Consider the following 17,676-nt stretch of genomic DNA (forward strand, 5'->3'; position numbering starts at 1 on the left):
TCACTGAAAATAAATATTCAGTTTCACGTCGCTTTGAGGGTTCAATTCTTAATAGTTCTCTTCTACATTCTTTGAAGAATTCTCTTAGTGTAAGAATAAAACTATCTTTGAATCAAGGGGGGGGGGCGGTGAGCATCCCTTACCCCAGCAATTCCAAACTTTCTAGACACTTAGCCTAATCATAAACTTATACATGTGACTGAGTATTTACCTTAAGGACATTCAATAAGTACTTGTACATTTTTTAAAAAATCAACCAAGGCAAGATAATTATTGTGGGTTCAGACAACTGAATGCTAATCAGCCATGTAAAAAAAAAATCGTATCATTCAGGCTAAGAAGATGATTCGTTGAGGAAAGAGCGTGTTGTAAAAGCACGAATACTTGAGTTTGTATCCCTGGAACCTACATAAAAGCTGGGTGATAGACAGATATCTATAACTCCAGCCCTGAATGGGGAAAGCAGAGACCTATGGATCCCAGAAGGTCACTAGCCAGCCAGTCTAGCTGAAAACCATCAGCTCCAGATGTGGCGAGGGCCCCTTTCCCCAAAACTAAGGTAGAGAGTAATAGAGCATCGACTGCTACCCCCAGATGTGAACGCACAGCTGAGAACGCATCCTGAGTGTGCACACATACACACGCATGTCCACATGAAAAATAACCGTTCCAGACTAGTTCGGCCAGTCATGGTGGTCCACATCTATAATCCCAGCACTCATCATAAGTTCCAAGCCAGCCTGGGACACACAGTAAGGCCTTGAGCAGGAGAAATGGGGAGTTTATTTTCATTAAAAATTCAAGATAGTTTTCCTGATGTAGACATTCCTAAAACTATTACCACAATCACAATAAACAAACTTATTCATCACCTCCAAAATGTTCTATATGTCCTTAGTTATCTGTCCCTCCAATTTTTCCAAATCTCCCCAAACCAATGTTTTTCGTCCTGTACGGGTGTGATTCTTTGTAAGAAGTAAATTTCTGTCTAGAGAGAGGTGCTAGGTGCTGAAAACAGTAAAGGATATTTACCTAAACAGTGTGAAATCCAATTATGGAGACTTTTTTGAAATTTCATTTTATTGTCATCTGTATTTGATAAAGTGTAAATGATACATACCAGTTGCTTTGTAGTGAACAGGAATCATTGAAAGTACTTAAACATCTACCGCAATTGCTCAATGGTAGTAAACTTACCTGGCATGGGTAAGCCATAGGTGAGACCCCTAAGCACTGCAAATCAACATTGCCATTGTCATCATTATCATCATCATCACCATCATGTGCTGAATGTAACCCACAAGATGGGCGCAATGCCCAGGCAGTTGATGAATGCCTTTTGAATGGGGCACCTGCTGTTGACGTGGCATTGCCTTCAAACATTTCTCAGTTGTTCTTGTATGACCTGAGGGGTTGTTGTGTGTAGGCACACCTCATCTAGACTGAAAACCATATGTGTGCTGATGGAAATGTGGATAGTTGCTGGATTGATAGCTTTAGAAACAGTGGATACAGGGCTATTGAAGGTTGTAGGGATGAGAGCATCATGGAAATGACTATAGCATCTGTAAAGGTGACCACTCTAAGGATGATGAAGCAGTAGAAATCTCTGAAGAGATGAGAGCTTTACCAATCATAGCTAAGGTATACTGACGGCAGTAGGGATGGTAGGAGGGATGATGGCTGGGGCGTGGGGAGTGGTGGTAGTCACGGTTGTAGTAATGGCTATCTGGTAATGGTAGCAGTAGTGATAACCATCAAGATGATGGCCACAGGAGTGACAGTAATGGTAATCGTGATCGCAGTAATGACTTGGAAGATGCAAATAGACTGGGGGCATTTACTCAACAGGCAGGGAGATTGTTCACCTTCTGATTTCAGAGGTTTAGTCAGTGAGTGTAAAGCCCAAATAAGCCAGAACATGAAAGGACTGTAGTGGATGACCGGAGACAACAGGATTGGGGCTTTTCTCTGACTGTTCAACTCAAGGTCTGTCTGCATCAGAATCTCTGGAGACTGAAGCTGGGACTTCCTTCCTCCCTAGAGGCCGGCAGGGGCCATGATTGCTGTAAGAGCAGGTCACGTGGCAAGGTTTCCTGTATGCTGCTGCTGCTGGGTGTCCATGGCCCGCACCCCCAAGCTGCCACTGCAGCAGTAAAGAGTAGCAGCCCCAGGCTCAGTCTATGCTGTGCCAACTGGCTGGTGCTGGGGAGGCTTTAACAAGAGATTTTTGCATCTTAGCTCCTTGGAGAACAGAGCAGGAGTGCCATTTCTGTAGAGGACCATGTTGCGTCGCAAACCCTCCAACGCCAGTGACAAAGAGCCCACTCAGAAGAAAAAGGTAAGGCGCATCTTTGAGCGTACACTCCTTCCTTCTCTCCTCTACACTCTCTACCAAGGCCTTCATGGACTCTTAGAAGGTGGAAGTTGAACCAAGGCTCTATGTTGAGCTTGGACGTGAGGGTTCTTCCAGAAAGCAAGGGGATGGGGCTCAACGCTCACTTGAGTAGTAAAAGTACTGAAGGTACTTTCTAAACTCTGGAATACAGAGCTATGAGTTGGGCCTTTGGAAGTCTAGAGTGATAGACTGAAGAACATAAGAGTTAAATCCACAGACATCAGTTGGAGAGTTACAAAATGTCGTGTTCAAATTGAATCCAAAGAGCGTAATTAATTTTGTCTCTCTAGCTCGGGTTCTGTGTTGCTTTTGCTCGAGTGTGTCCTCTGGGGACTACCTCATTCAAAGGGCCCTACTAGCCTACCCAGCCAAGGTGGTCACAGACTCCCTAACTCTTTGGCAGGAGCCATAGCCATTTCCCACTAGGCTCAGATCTACAACATCTCCCCCAGGCCACTGGAGATGAAGCAGTAAGTAAATTTCAGACTCAGGAAAAGAGCCCACCCAAATGCCGTAAAGTTCAGGTGGTGGTGGTGGTGTGTGTGTGTGTGTGGGGGGGGTTGAACAGGTTCTTTCTGGGCAAGTGAACTTATGAAGAATGAGAAATGGAGCTGATGACTTGCATGGTGAGTAGGTGTGAGAGCTAAGGGGGAAAAGTTCGTTGGGGGAGGGAAGGGGATTTCAAAGTCCAGGAAGGAAGGTAGCTGTCAAAAATGGCTGAAGTGTTCATCTTCCTGAGACAGGAGCTAGACTGAATGATTCTTGAAGACTCTGATATCCAGGTTTCCCTGGCTGTATGTATAGAGTTCATTTTATGTCAGGACTCTCCCAGGCAATCAGCCTGTCCAGTCTGCATGTCTAAGTGGACCACAGGAATGGTCCAAAGCAGGCCTGACTAGATCCAAGCACCCAAGCCTTAATCAGGGGCCTCCAGGACTCTCACTGTGCCCTATCCATTTTTCCATGGAATTCAACTCAGGTGCACTGTGGGGGGATGCCCCCTTGTCAGAACAGTTCCCAGGCAGTGGGCGACAACTAAGAGACAGGCTGAGAGCATTGGGGTGTGCATCCTGTCCCACCTCTCAGGATCTGGGTGGCTGCCGCTTTCGGCTGTACTCTCTCCACTTCAGCTGCTTCTGTAAGATCGCAGTGGCGGGTAGGTGGAGAAGGGTAAGATTTGTGAATATTCACACAGGGCCTTGTCACCCCACCCCCCCACCCCCGCCAAAACTAGGCCCCAAAGGCTTGTCATTGGCTGCCACTCCTCAAGAGCAAAGCCACTTCCCCTTGCTCTCAAGCTCATGAGAAAAACAGAGACTGCTATATAGACCCTGGTAGGCCCCAAACCACAGCAGAATCAAGCTGGAAGAAAAAGTCTGAGAAAGAGCTGACACCAGAGTCCGCAGCTACCTCAGGTAGAGGTGCCCCAAGGCCTACAGAATAAGAAACCCCTTTCCTCTCTCTTGGCTCCAGTTACTCAGATCCTGCATCTGGGAATCCCTCCAGGTTTCCTCTAGAAAAGTCTGTGGTCCACATCCTTTAGTCCACACAAACTGCACCTCACCCCTGCCAGGGCCTCTGGCAGCCTCCAGGAGGCCAGATGAGTTTGCCTTTACATATTCAAGCCCCATACTATAAAAATGCCCTTAACACAACCAAACCTCCAGAAGATGTGGCATCGTCCCAAGGCCCAGAGACAGTAGCCAGCTTCATCTTTGATTGCCAGATGACTGAAGTCAAGTCTCTTCCCTTTGGAAACTGAGGTGATGTGATAGAAGGGAATATACAGGGACAAAGGAAGCTCCTCCCTCCTGTTCCTGCCTCTTTTCCTCCTTCAGCCAATGAAAATGTACTGGAGAGAGGGCAAGAAAGTGGAGTTAGAATGCTCCCATTCTGCCATAGGAGCCTGGACAGTACTTCCCCTGGGCCTCAGTTTCTTCACCTCTGAAAGAAAAGGTGATCTCTGGAGGTAGGGCTCACTGGAATAATAGCTGTGAGAGCACCCTCTCCGGTGTGTGCTTCTGCCTACAAGGGGGTGCTAGCTTTGGCATGAGCCCAGATGGAGCAGACACACAGCAAAGAATAAACCAAGGTCCCAGTCTTGAAGTACAGAAAGCAGGGCCTAACGGTATGGAGAGCCACACTGAGGGAAGGCTTGTCAGCGGCCACGTGCTACACTCTGTACCTCAGTCACGGTTTAGCTTGCGGAGTTTTCACTGCAACCTCAGAGTAGAGACAGGTATATACTGATTTCACACTGGACACTCCGACTGGGGACATTTGCTGGAGCTATCACAGAGAGTGTGTTGCAGCGTTCCAAGCCAGGGTGCTTAATTTCAGAATCTTCTCTCCTTCTCTCTGCATACCCTTGTCCCATAACTGATCTCAGAAGCACTAAGAGAGAGTAACAAGCCCAAGATTCAGCCCTCCAGTAGAAGAACTCTGCAAGGAACACCAAGAAAGTTGTGGACTGAGAGATGAGAGAAGCCAACAGAACAGAGGAGGGAGTAGGCCTTTGCTACAGTAGGTTCAGAACATGGTACCTACTGTGGTTCATAAGGATGCAGGATGCTCTAGAGTGGGAGGGATTCTCCCTTAGCTGCTCTGTGGACACTTGCATCATCTTCAAGTCCCAACTACTTTCCTTTTGCTCTTACTTCCATCAAACATCCATGTCCAGGTCTAAGAAGTGGAGAGGGATTTGGTCTAGATTTGTCTTCCCTAAAGAGAGCCCTTTTCCAGTGAGTCTCTATTTTCTAGCCTCCCGCCAGGGCAAATGCAAAGAACCCAGGCTCATGTTCAAGTGCTACATTGTTGTTTCCTTTCGGTCTCTTTCTTATCTCTTTCCCAATAATAACACATTGCTCCCCATGGGTGTGTGTGTGGGGGTCTCATGTCACAGGTCTAGAGTAACACCCCACCAACACATGCTCTGTAGTTACACTATAGGTTAGCATCCTTATTATGAAAATATGAAATGCTCCAAACTCTGAAGGATCTTGAAAATCAACATGATGCCACAAGTAGAAAATTTCACACCTGACCTCCCATGAAAGGTCACAGTCAAAACAGACACACTATAAGTGCTCTATAAAATTACCTTCAAGCTATGTATATAAGGACTATATGAAACATATACGAAATTCATGTTTAGATGGCACATTACCAAAATAGCTCATTATATATATATATATATGCATGCAAATATTTGATTTTGTTTAAATCTGAAGGTCTAACAATGTAGCTCACTTAGTAGGATGCTTATCTAGTATTCATAGAGCTCTGAGTTCCATACCCAGCACAACATAAACTGAGTATAGCAGCCATAGACTTGTAACTAATATGAATATTAGTCATTTTCTGCTACATAGCAAATTAGAGGTCAACCTGGATTGCTTAAGGCACTGTCTCAAAAAGCAAAATCTGAAATGTGGAAGACTTTTGATTCTACACATTATAGGTAAATAATATTCAACTCATGACTGTCCATTATTCACAAGAGAATGCCTACATCCCTTGGCGTGGCTAGCAAGGACCTTCCATGACTGTTTCTGCTTGGCCTCCCAGAAGAGCCATGGGCAGATCCTCTATTACATCACCTCAGACTACCCCTAGCTCTCGCTCATTCAAATGCTTCCTAGCTCCAAGTGGAGGGACTATCCCATCTCCTGCCTGGGGCCATTCCAGTGTTCTTCCTCCACAGTTGTCCCTGCCTGTTCTCCTAGAGGCTCCAGGCAAACAGTGCCTGTAGTCAGCGCTATACCCAGTTTCTTTCTATCTTGTCTTGGGACCAACTGTGAGATGGCACAAGCATGCTAATCACGTGGCCTTCCAGGGTTCCCAGACCTGGGTTTAGGAGTGCCCTGCTCTTGTGTCACCACTACCAGCCATGGGACTCTGCCTAGAACACTTAATTTCTCTGCATCTCCATTTCCTCCACGGAGAGCTGGGGATATAATATGGAGTTGATGATGCTGGAATAGGGTGCCATCACATGTGAAGAACTTGGCACACTATTGGGCATATGGCTAGTAGTTAACCTTTCTATGATGGTTTCCCATACACACAGAGGCTAAGGCATGGACTAATGAAGTAACTGAGAGGGCAATTCAGGGGATATGTAGGAAAGGTGTGCCACCTTGCGCACTGGGGAAGCCATGAGGGGCGATCAGAGAGGATCTCTGTAGGGATGCTGCCTTTGAAAATGGAGTAGGAGGGGCTGGCAAGATGGCTCAGTGGGTAAGAGTACTGACTGCTCTCCTGAAGGTCCTGAGTTCAAATCCCAGCAACTACATAGTGGCTTACAACCACCAGTAATGAGATCTGACACCCTCTTATGGTGTATCTGAAGACAGCTACAGTGTACTTATGTATAATAATAAATAAACCTTAATAAGAAAGAAGGAAGGAAGGAAGGAAGGAAGAAAGGAAGGAAGGAAGGAAGAGAGAGAGAAAGAAAATAGTAGAAGAGGAACAATTTTTTTTATCTGAGTATGATATCCATATGATGAGTTTCCATTAAAATAGATATCCCCAGGTAGGCAGCACTCAAAGAAATAATTCATTTCTGAAATTCCAGAAACGCCAGGTAGTGATGGCGCACGCCTTTAAACCCAGCACTTGGGAGGCAGGGGCAGGAGGATCTCTGAGTTCAAGGCCAGTCTGGTCTACAAAGTGAGTTCCAGGACAGCCAGGGCTATACAGAGAAATCTTGTCTTGAAAAAAAAAAAAAAACAAAACAAAACAAAAAGAAGAAAGAAAAAAAGGAAAAAAGAAGTTCCAGAAACTTCTCTCATAGCCCTACCTGTTACCCACATACCCTCCTGCCCAACTCCTGACTTCCAACAGCTTAAATGAGTTCCTCTGTGCTTTAAACTTTGTGTAGGGAGAATCAAGGGTCAAACTTTTGGGGGAAGCAGAGCCGTTTTCATCGACTGTGTGTGGTGAGATTTAGTCATATTTTTTGAAATAAAGAAAATAGTTGTGATCATTGCATTGCTGGTTTCTGTCCTCCTGTATGGTTCTAATACAATTAATCCATTCTACAGCTGATGGGCGTTTGTGTTGTCTCCATGTAAACTGTGTCTAAAGGGGATTTCTCTGGCAATTACTACAAGTATAGTGTTTTTTGTGGGGAAATGTCCAGGTTAAGAGTTTGTAAATGGGTCATACAAAAGGCTGAACACAAACCAGTGTTCCAGGAAGGACAAATGTGTCAAGTGACATTCCCAGCACTGAATGCGTACTTGGTTCAACTTGACAGCAGCTCGGTGTAGCAGAAGTTTTTGTCTTTGTTTTACTAATGAGGAAACAGCAGCACGGAGAAAATAGTAACTCACACAGCTGGCCAGTGGCAGAAAAGAAGAAACTGAGGTTTGAAAGGTTAAATAAGTCGTGGGAGGCCACACATACCAGTCATACCAGAGTTGAAGTTAGCAAGGCCCAATGCCCAATGTGTAGCTGTTTTCAAGAAACATCATGTCTAAGCTCTCCTTAAACGTGATGCTTCCTCACTTGCATGCACAACTCCTAGCCAGCTCTCACCCCAAAGGGAACACAGATAATGACGACGACGACGATGATGATGTTGAGCTCGTGAATTTCAACTCATCTCTAGACTAGGTTATCCCAGGGTGAGCAAAAGTCAACCAGGATATTTGGGGCTGCCCTTGAACATAGAGGAAGGCCTAGTTAAAAAGCCACCTTAGCTGACTCTTGCCATTGATAGCCTACAGATTGTATGTGCCTGACATATGTATGTATGTATGTATGTATGTATGTATGTATGTATGTATGTATGTATTTGGGCTAAGAGGTGGTCAGCTGCCCAAGCTCCAGAATTATCTTCATGGCCCTTTGGGTTGTCTTCTTATGCTTTGGGCTTAAGTTCACAGGAGCCATCGCAAGAGCCTGGGAGTCAAAGGCCTTTCCTCCCAGCCTCCCAGCCTACAGATTAATGACAGGAAAAGGCCCCGGGGAAAGAGTTGTGATTAGAACAGCCTAGCACTGAGTTTACTCTTCCCTAACAAAGCCAACTTCCTACCCCACATCTACCCTCCTGCTTGCTTTCCAGCCTCGCAAGTCCCTGGGGTTTCAGGGGCGACTCTCAGCCTCCTGGTCTGGAGACTAGGCTAAGCAGTTATGGAGGGAAGGCCACAATAGGCCCCATCAGACTATAAATAGCAACCTAGCCTGCTCTTCTTGGGCCCAAGCCAGCCTAGTGCCCACCCTCTCTCTGTTCCCTCTTTTCCATGCAATACTCGAGGGAAGTCATCCAGGCAGCTGTATCCTACTATACAAGAAAAGGAAATAGATGCAAGGTAGAGGAGAGCGGGGAAAGAAAGAAAGAAAGAGAGTAAAGAATAATGTGGGCGGGTGCCAAGGATGGAGGCGACACATGGGAATCATGGGAATCACCACATGGTCAGACATTCCTCTCTGTGTATACACTCACGGTCCCACTTTCCAGGTCTTGATCACAAAGGGAGCTTACAGACCAACCAAGGCTCCAGGCGCTGCACGTATGTGGCCGGATGAAGCTAGTTTCTGCTTGGCCTGACTGCTGACCTAGTTTCTGGTCAACTACCTCTAGGAATACATGACCCTGAAACCCAGTTGCTGATTCAGCTTTGGTCAAGACCCAGAAAAAGTACCAGAAGGCCACATTACATCTCTTAGGAGTTAGGACAAATTGCACTTGTTGAGGGGCAGGCGATATTGCCCTCTGCTCTGGGGTAGGGGGTTGTCACTGGACACACCCCCATTTAGTAGGAAGAAGGATGTGAAACCTTCAGCTTTAGTCAGGGTTTGGAGCTCTGGTTCCTCAAGCCCTTATCTTGGGTGTCTGCAGTCTGTCCCCACTCTATCTGTCTGGCCATCTGTGAACCCTGGTTCCTGTGTGTGTCTTCTGGTCTTGTCTGTTTATCACGACACAGGCTTAGCCTCAGCTCTTTGTGCCTGCAGCTATCCCAGTTACCTGTCCTGTCCTGTTTTCTGGCTGATATCTCAGCATGTACATGTATATACAGTTAAAGATCACTTCCTGTAGATAGTCTCATCCACACAAACAACAGGCCATGCCTCAAAGTCCAAACAGTAGCAGAAGTCATCACTTGCCAGGTTCTCACATCTGTGGCTGAGGTTAAAAGCTGAGATGAGTCAAGAGAAAAAACATGGTGGGTTTCTTAAACTGAATTAGCTCCAATCATTTATGAACCAAATCTATGGGAACCTTCTATAAGTAAGTAAGTCTGTGTTTTTTTTCTAGAAAGTGTCATGCAAGCATCTGGTGGGATTTTCTCTTCTGAGACATGAGTTCATCAGTCTATAGGCCTGGATGTGTTTACCCCATCTCTGTGTTAGCAACCTGGCTCAGTGTACAAGCCACGTGGAAGCCAGAGGCATGCTTTTGGAAGGGATCTCAACCGAGTTCCCTTCTGGCATTTTCATATATGCTAAAGCATACATTGGCTCTGACCCACTAAATCTTTCATGCCAGGGCTCTCTGACCAAACTTTCAGTGGTAGAAATTAGGGTTTAGTCTGGAGCTGCATTGAGGTATGAAGCATTTGATGCCAGAAGTCAATTGTTCTGTGGCTAGGGATAGAAGAAAGGTACATCTTGTCCCTTTGCCTCTCAGTTTCTGTGGCTCTGCCCAGCCCTGGTGTGGGCGTGTGTGCCCAGAGGGAGAAGCGATCCACCCCTGGGGCCATCATTTTAGCGCTACTGATGAGAGCATCTGCTTTTTCCAGCTCTCACTTCAGCGCTCCAGCAGCTTCAAGGATTTTGCCAAATCGAAGCCCAGCTCCCCCGTGGTGAGCGAGAAAGAATTTAACCTGGATGATAATGTGAGTTTCAGAGATTCTTTGTCTTCTGGGAAGAGGGGGGGTGGCAGGGGAAAGGGGAAATAGGAGGGATTATTAGCATTACTGGGACAAAGCTTTCTTAACACAGTGCCACTTCTCCTAGGCACCAAATTCCTGCACCCAAAAATCCTACAGGTATTAATTACATATCAGAAAGCAAATTAAATCACAAGTTAATAAGGCTGAGAAGAGGACCGGGCCTGATGAGAATGGGGACGAGGTGATTCTCCAATCACCTCCACCTAATTCAGGATCCTGAAGACTTTTTTTGTATACCAAAACCTGGATCCATGCCAGCGTTACCATGGCCCTGTACCTCTTCTTTTGTTGTCACAGATTCCAGAAGATGATTCAGGTGTTCTTACCCCGGAGGATTCTGGGAAGAGTGGCAAAAAGTTGGGAAAGAAGTGGAGGGCAGTCATTTCCCGAACCATGAACAGGAAGATGGGCAAGATGATGGTGAAGGCCTTGTCAGAGGAGATGGTAAGGCTTGGAATCCAAGGGTGGGCTGAGGCCAAGGAGGGCTAAGGAGGCCATTCTGGCAGGGCAGTGAGCATGATCACCCGAATAGTCACTACTAAAATGAGGAGATGCTGCTCAATGCAGAGATGGAGGTGATTCTGGCGGATAGGGAGTCTACTGCCAGCAGAAGGCTGGCCAGGAAAGGACTGTGTTTGAGGAACGATGAAAGTCTGGGCAATAGAAGCTTCCTGTAAAGATGGGTAGCTAAAAGGAAGATGAGCTTTTTTGAACCATATGAATCCAATTTGAAACTTTGGAAGAAGCCCATGGGATTAATTAAGGAAGACTGATTCCAGGAAAATAGAGAGAAAAATACAGATGCTCTTCTGTTTACCATGTGGCTGCATCCTGATAAGCCATAAGTTCACAATGCCATGAGTTGCGAATGCATACCCCCTAACCTACTGGACACCACTAAGCTTAACACCATAGCACCGTGCAGAGCATCACTTGCATCCCCTCATGGTTTGATGGCTGATGGAGAGCTATGACTTGCTGCTGCTACCCAGCATCACCAGAGAGGTTCACACTCCATAGTGCCAACTTGGGCAAAGATCCAAATTCAAGATTGGATTTCAAGTGTGGTTCCCACTGAATGCTATCACTTTCGTAACCATCAAAAAGTCGAACAGATTGTGGAACTAACTGAAGGGATGGCTCAGCAGTTAAGAGTGTATACTGCTCTTTCAGAAAACGGGAGATTGCTGCCCAACAACCATCGTAGGTGACTTAAAAGCACCTGTAATTCCAGTTCAAGGACTCCCAAGGCACTCGCACTGATATGCATATACCCACCAACAGCATCCCATCCACTCTTATATACACACACATCATTTTAAAATCTTTAAAAGAAAGACAAGTAGATCAGTTGAACCATCATTAACTCAAAGACTGTAAAGAAAATGGAGGTTGCTAACTTCAGCCCAAGGAGGAAGGTGATACAGAGAGCTATGGGGTAGGAACAGCCCTGGAAGCTTAAAGCACACAGCAGAATGCTTGTGCTTGTGACTCTTATAGGAGTCTTGAATACTCGAGCCAGTTCAACTGGCTTGTGAGAGCAGTTGGTTAATTGTCAAGAATTTTGCAAGGCAGTTGTTAAATCAACTTCTGTAGACTGACAGAAATCAGCAGTAAAGTACTTGTCTAGCATGTACAAAGATCTGGATTTAATCACCAACACTACCAATCATACACAGAGAGAGAGAGACAGACAGACAGAGAGAGAGAAGAGACAAAGAGACAGAGACCGACAGAGAGACAGAGACTGACAGAGAAACAGAGAAACACAGAGAGCTAGCTTTAAATCTACATGCTACTAAAAACAAAGGTTGTCCTAATTAGAGTTACCATTGCTATAATGTAACATGACCAAAGCCCTCCCAGTCAATCACTAATTGAGAAAGTGCTTTACAGCTGGATCTCACGAAGGCATTTCCATAACTGAGGCTCCTTCCTCTCTGATGACTTTTAGCTTCTGACAAGTTGACATAAAGGTAGCTAGGACAAAGGCGATGCTAAAAATCTTCAAAATTCATCATCCCCTAATTCCAGCACAACCTGTTATTCTTACAGACGCTACTGACATGTGTGTGTCTAAGTATCTAGGCAACAGAGATAACCTAGATATCTCTTTTGAGAATTTATCCAGGGACACGCAATTGTACCCGGTGTTGACCATTGATGGGGCAGATTCACAACATAGGAAGTGGCAAATCATCGTGTTTTTTATTCTGGTCCCAGCTGGTACCCAACAGCACTCAGATGCACTGACTCGAGATGTGAGGAGCTCTGGAGTCAAGCTGCCTAGTTGTTTCCCACAGGCCTTGGCAAAGTTAACTATCTGAAAACGCAGGCCACCCACACCACTTCTCTTCAGGCATAACCTCGAGGATTAAAGGAAATGGCAGGCCAGCCTGGCACACAAGAATCTGGACATTTGCTCTTTGACATAATTATCTGCCTGACTGGGTCAGGCACACAGCCCCAAGTCCAATCTTTGTTGCTCTGGCCTCTTCTTCATGTCCATCAGCACTGGAAGCTGACAAAGTATGTCACTAAGTGCCCCTTTCTGTAACCTAGGAAAACCAGGTCTGCCAACCCAGTTTACAAAAGAGGAAACTAAGGTTCGGAATGTGGTCACTGAGCCTGTCACAAAACTGTGAACTGCACCAAGCTCATACCCAGTTCCACTGCACTGGGGGCTTGGCCTATGTTACCCCAGCAAGGCTTCTCAGACCCTCCCACACTCTTTCTACAGGGAGACACGCTGGAAGAGGGCTCAGCTTCTCCAACATCTCCAGACTGCAGCCTGGACAGCCCCGGGCCTGAGAAGATGGCCCTGGCCTTTACTGAGCAGGAGGAGCGTGAGCCGCCATCTCTCAGCCGCCAGACATCAACAGGTGAGTAGGGGAAGTGAGTGGACACCTGCCAAATCTGGAGCATGTCACTGCCAAAACCAGACTGGGGCAGTGCCAGGGGCTTTTCTGGGAAAGGGTTGAAAGAGAATCGTGGATTTGTCTTCTGCTTACTGGAACCGTCTCAACCCACTTCACATTAAATCCTCATCACAACGTGATAGGACTAGTACTGTTATCCCCACTTTGTTGATGTGGAAAACTGAGGCTCAAGGAAGTTAAGTGACTTTGCCAAGTGACCCACTATTGAACTCGGATCTGCCTCACAGGAGCTTCCTCTTGTTATCTCAGGCCCTGAGAGGCCCACGAGCAGAGGAAGCACCTCATTGTCCCCTTAAACCAGCCTGTCCTCAGTTGTCCAAGGGAACGTATGTGCTACGGCCTCCAGAGTGTCTGAACCATCCCACCTCGAAGTCCAGAGACAAGAGTTTTCAGTTCTTAAGAGGCATGCTCCTGGGCCCAAGAGCTTATGGCGCCACTGAACATCTAGAAGTTCAGGGGCTAGCCTGAGGTGCCTTGCCTGAAGAAGTCCCTGGAGGTCACCCCACTTTTGTCACTCTTTCTCTGGCTCTACAGACACATCTCTCTACGTCCCACTGAAATCCACTTAAAATGCCCACCATCCTGCCCTTCTCTGGTAGAGCAAGTATGCCCGCATCTTCATTAGGCCTTGCTACTAAAAGTTGTCTTATAAAATTGAGAAAGTAAGAGAACCTTGCAAGGTATGTCTTCCTGTGTGGAAAGAGCAGTCTAGTGAGAGTAAGAAGGAAGACCTGGAGTGGAGTAGAGCCAGCCCCATCACGTATACGTGAGAGGCCTTGGGGAGGTCACGTAGTCTACCTGGCCTCTGATTTCCTAACTCATTCGGTAGGACATTGGCCTTGCTGGGCCCCAAAGGCTTCCTGGTTTTGTCCATTCTTTAGTCTCTGTGAGTCAACTCTCCAGCTCTTCATTGTCTAAAGCCCTAGAGGTAAAGAGCTATGATTCACCAGAGTGGCTACAGGGATGGATCCAAATCACTTCTGCACTTCCTGCTAGAGTACAGCTTGTGGCCCCAGTGGAAACCTTGAGAGCTCCCTGTAGTGCCCCTGCTAGACACTGCCTAGCCCAGCTGCCTTGAGATAAAGACATGCTTCCTCTCTGTCCATCTCCTGCAGGCAGTGAACTCTGTAGCCCTGGCCCAGGCTCGGGAAGCTTCCTAGAGGAGTCACCGGCTCCCCAGTACACGGGGCCTTTCTGTGGGCGTGCCCGAGTCCACACTGACTTCACTCCCAGCCCTTATGACCACGACTCATTGAAACTGCAGGTAAAGTTGGCATCTGAGTCCTGCCAGAGCCTGGCAGGCTTCGGCCAGAAAGAAAGAAAGGAAGCAAAAGCCCAAATATGAAAGTATCAGCAGAAACCTAGTGACCCCTTCCTCCCCCGCTTTCTTCTCTCCTACCCCTACCCACACCCCCCCCCCCCAGAAAGGAGATGTGATCCAGATCGTTGAAAAGCCACCTGTGGGCACATGGCTGGGCCTGCTCAATGGCAAGCTGGGTTCTTTCAAATTCATCTACGTGGATGTGCTACCCGAGGAGGCTGTGGGACCTGTACGCCCCAGTCGCCGACAGAGCAAAGGCAAGAGGCCCAAGCCCAAGACTCTGCATGAACTGCTGGAGCGCATTGGCCTAGAGGTTTGAATCGGACTTGCATTAATGTCTGGGAGCAAAGGAGGCAGACTTGCCACTGGGATGGGGTCAAGGGGACAACTGCTATGTACAGAGGAAAGGTTCCAGGCAGGGGTGGCTTACAAAGGAGACTGATGGCCGCCTGCCTCTCCCCCCAGGAACACACATCCACCCTACTGCTCAATGGCTACCAGACGCTCGAAGACTTCAAAGAGCTGCGGGAAACGCACCTCAATGAGCTGAACATCATGGACCCACAACACCGGGCCAAGCTGCTCACAGCTGCAGAGCTGCTACTGGACTATGACAGTGAGTGGCTTTACTAGGGGTGGCCATAGGTTTGTACTCTGCCCCAGAGCGCCTTTTGCAGTAAGAAGGCACTTTCCACACTTGAATTGGTGTTTCCAGGAAAATGTAGGGGTGGGGAATGGAATACGTCATAGAGGTAATCAGGCCCAACTCCCTTTTGGATCAGAGGGGCGATTAAGACCAGAGAAGGTAAGGCATTTGCATGAAGCTGGGTAATAGCCCCAGAGTCCAAGTCCAGGCTGCTGGGTACCAGCTTGGTGCTGGAGATGTTTGAGCTCTTGGGCCTGGGAACAGCTCCTACCCACCTTGTATGCTGGACGTTGGGAGAAGGGAAGCAGAGGTGGTGGAAGGAGTCAGAAAAGCTGACCCGCCTACAAGAGACTTGCTTAAGTGTTCCCAGGCCATGACCCGGGCACCGAGGGCTTCTGCAAACACGCTGCTATCCCACCCCTAGCTTCACCTCCATCCCATTTAAGACCCAGTCCTGTCATTTTCTCTTCATTCCCAGCAGCTGGCAGTGAAGAGGCTGAAGAGGGTGCTGAGAGCAGCCAGGAACCCGTGGCGCACACAGTGTCAGAACCCAAGGTGGACATCCCACGTGACTCCGGCTGCTTTGAGGGCTCAGAGAGTGGGCGTGATGAGGCAGAGCTGGCAGGCACAGAAGAGCAACTGCAGGGTCTCTCCCTGTCTGGGGCACCTTGATGCGAAAATGTCCTTTAAGGCTGAGGCTGAACCCTAGCTGCAGAGACTGCAGGGATGGGTGTGGCCTCCCATAATGGCATAGGACCAGAGGACCGGTGCAGAATCTGGCCCTGCTTCCCCAGAGAGGCTTATGGTTGAGGCCCCTACCAGGATGCTACAGGCTCAGATAGAGTGGATAAGGGACTGCCCAAAGGCATATGCTGCCCTTTGGATTCTCTCCCTCCACCAGTGACTGACAATATGGCCCCTTCTGGCACCTCCTATTCTCCCACTATGGCCATGCAAGTGGGGCATCAAGGGACCTAGCCATGCCATGTGATCACGGCCCCAAAAACCTTCTTACCCTCACACCACTGTCCCATTGCTTCTAAGAAGGACGCCAAGCCACTGTCTCAAAGCACTCTTTAAGCCCTGGGGAAGCTTGCTCCTTCAAAGGATCTCAGGTGGACATAAGTGAGTTTGGAATTCCTTAAATGAGGTTTGAAAGAACCTTCACACCCGTTCTCCACTATCCTTCTCAACATTTTCGAGGTCTGACCACTAAGTCACAAGACTTGAACTATGTCTGTGCTTCTTTTGACTTCATCCTGGTCGGGATTCGAATAGGCAGTTATTGAGGGTCCCACCAGTTGACACTGTGTACCTTTAACTATTTGCTCTCCCGCTGCCTGCTAGCCAGGACACCAGTGAGTAGGCTTCTTGAAGAGGCTGTAAGGGCCTAGGGTTTCCAGTGAAATAGCGCTGCCTTCTCAGTCATCTCATACCTTTCTGTGTGACCCAAACTGAGTGCCGCTGTTTCCCAACTTAGAACAATGCCCATAGCTCATATGATAAGTGTCTCCACCTGTTCCTTGGCTCCTTCAAATGAGATTTCCTACAGGCTGGTTGAAGATGGTGACACCTGGCTTCCAATGATGCACCTGCCTCCTGCAAGCCAGATGCTGGTATGGACCCAGGCTTGGTCATTTATGTGGATCTTCTGAAGCAAAGGGAGCCTTTGATTGACATTGGAGGCTCCACTACACCCAACATTGCTCTGCTAAAGGTTTTAGTGTCCTAACTCCACAGGATCAGGAGATTATCACAACTATTACTGGGGTACCCTTGACTCCAATAGCAAGGGCAGTCCTTCCTGAAGTGGGGTCAACTGTGCCCATCACAGGTAGGACTACCTGCTTAGTAAGTGGGCATGCTTCTGATCCACTACTACCAGGGACTTTCATAACTTCGAGTTTGGGCAAAGGAGTTGAATGTACATAAGGAGTAGCGGGGAGCCAAAGTAGTAGCAATAAATATAAATAGAACTTAATTACCGTCGCCTGTTTTCTTTCCTGTGGAGAGAGGGTTGGGGCAGGGATAACTCCCAATTTAAAGCTGATCTCAGCAAAATATCCACTCATTGTCCATTCAGGGCCATCTTTCCCCTCCCTGAGGATGCAAGTATCCTTGACTCTGCTAACCTAATTCTCCATCTAAAGCTACAGCTGGCTCTGTGCATCCTTCCACACATCCCTACTGAGAACTGGGCTCATATGACCATAGCCACAGGTCTTGTTGGGATGTGAGAGCTGGCAGGAGAAGAGCTACTTCCCTCTTCCCATAATCACTTCAATAGAAGCCCTTTAAACTCCTTCATCCCTGTGAAGAAGGGTCTACACTGGGGAGGGGGTTTACAGGGAACCAAAGTAGAACAGCTAGGATTTGCAGGGCTTGTCTTCTAAAGCCTTCCTCCTGAGCCTCACTCTGGACACACTGAAGTGTCACAGCTTCCTTGGAAGTGGCCTGGTGATGGAGAC

The 17,676-nt window shown here is 47.5% G+C and overlaps 1 protein-coding gene across 2 annotated transcripts; it reads left to right on the plus strand.

The window, feature by feature from the left end:
* The first annotated feature begins 2,059 nt into the window (after window positions 1–2,059).
* Sash3 (SAM and SH3 domain containing 3) lies at window positions 2,060–17,189 on the plus strand. Of its 2 annotated transcripts, none has more exons than NM_001313749.1 (8): window positions 2,060–2,341; window positions 10,150–10,245; window positions 10,600–10,746; window positions 13,043–13,184; window positions 14,357–14,505; window positions 14,666–14,875; window positions 15,028–15,178; window positions 15,687–17,189. In NM_001313749.1, exons 1-8 carry the CDS (start codon window positions 2,285–2,287, stop codon window positions 15,878–15,880), a joined length of 1,146 nt encoding a protein of 381 aa, NP_001300678.1. In that variant the 5' UTR covers window positions 2,060–2,284; the 3' UTR covers window positions 15,881–17,189. The 2 variants fall into 2 exon arrangements, with proteins under 2 accessions (NP_001300678.1, NP_083049.1); NM_028773.4 differs by having other exon boundaries at window positions 15,690–17,189.
* The last annotated feature ends 487 nt before the right edge of the window (window positions 17,190–17,676 follow it).

Source organism: Mus musculus, chromosome X (assembly GCF_000001635.26).
Source record: "Mus musculus strain C57BL/6J chromosome X, GRCm38.p6 C57BL/6J".
NCBI lineage: Eukaryota > Metazoa > Chordata > Mammalia > Rodentia > Muridae > Mus > Mus musculus.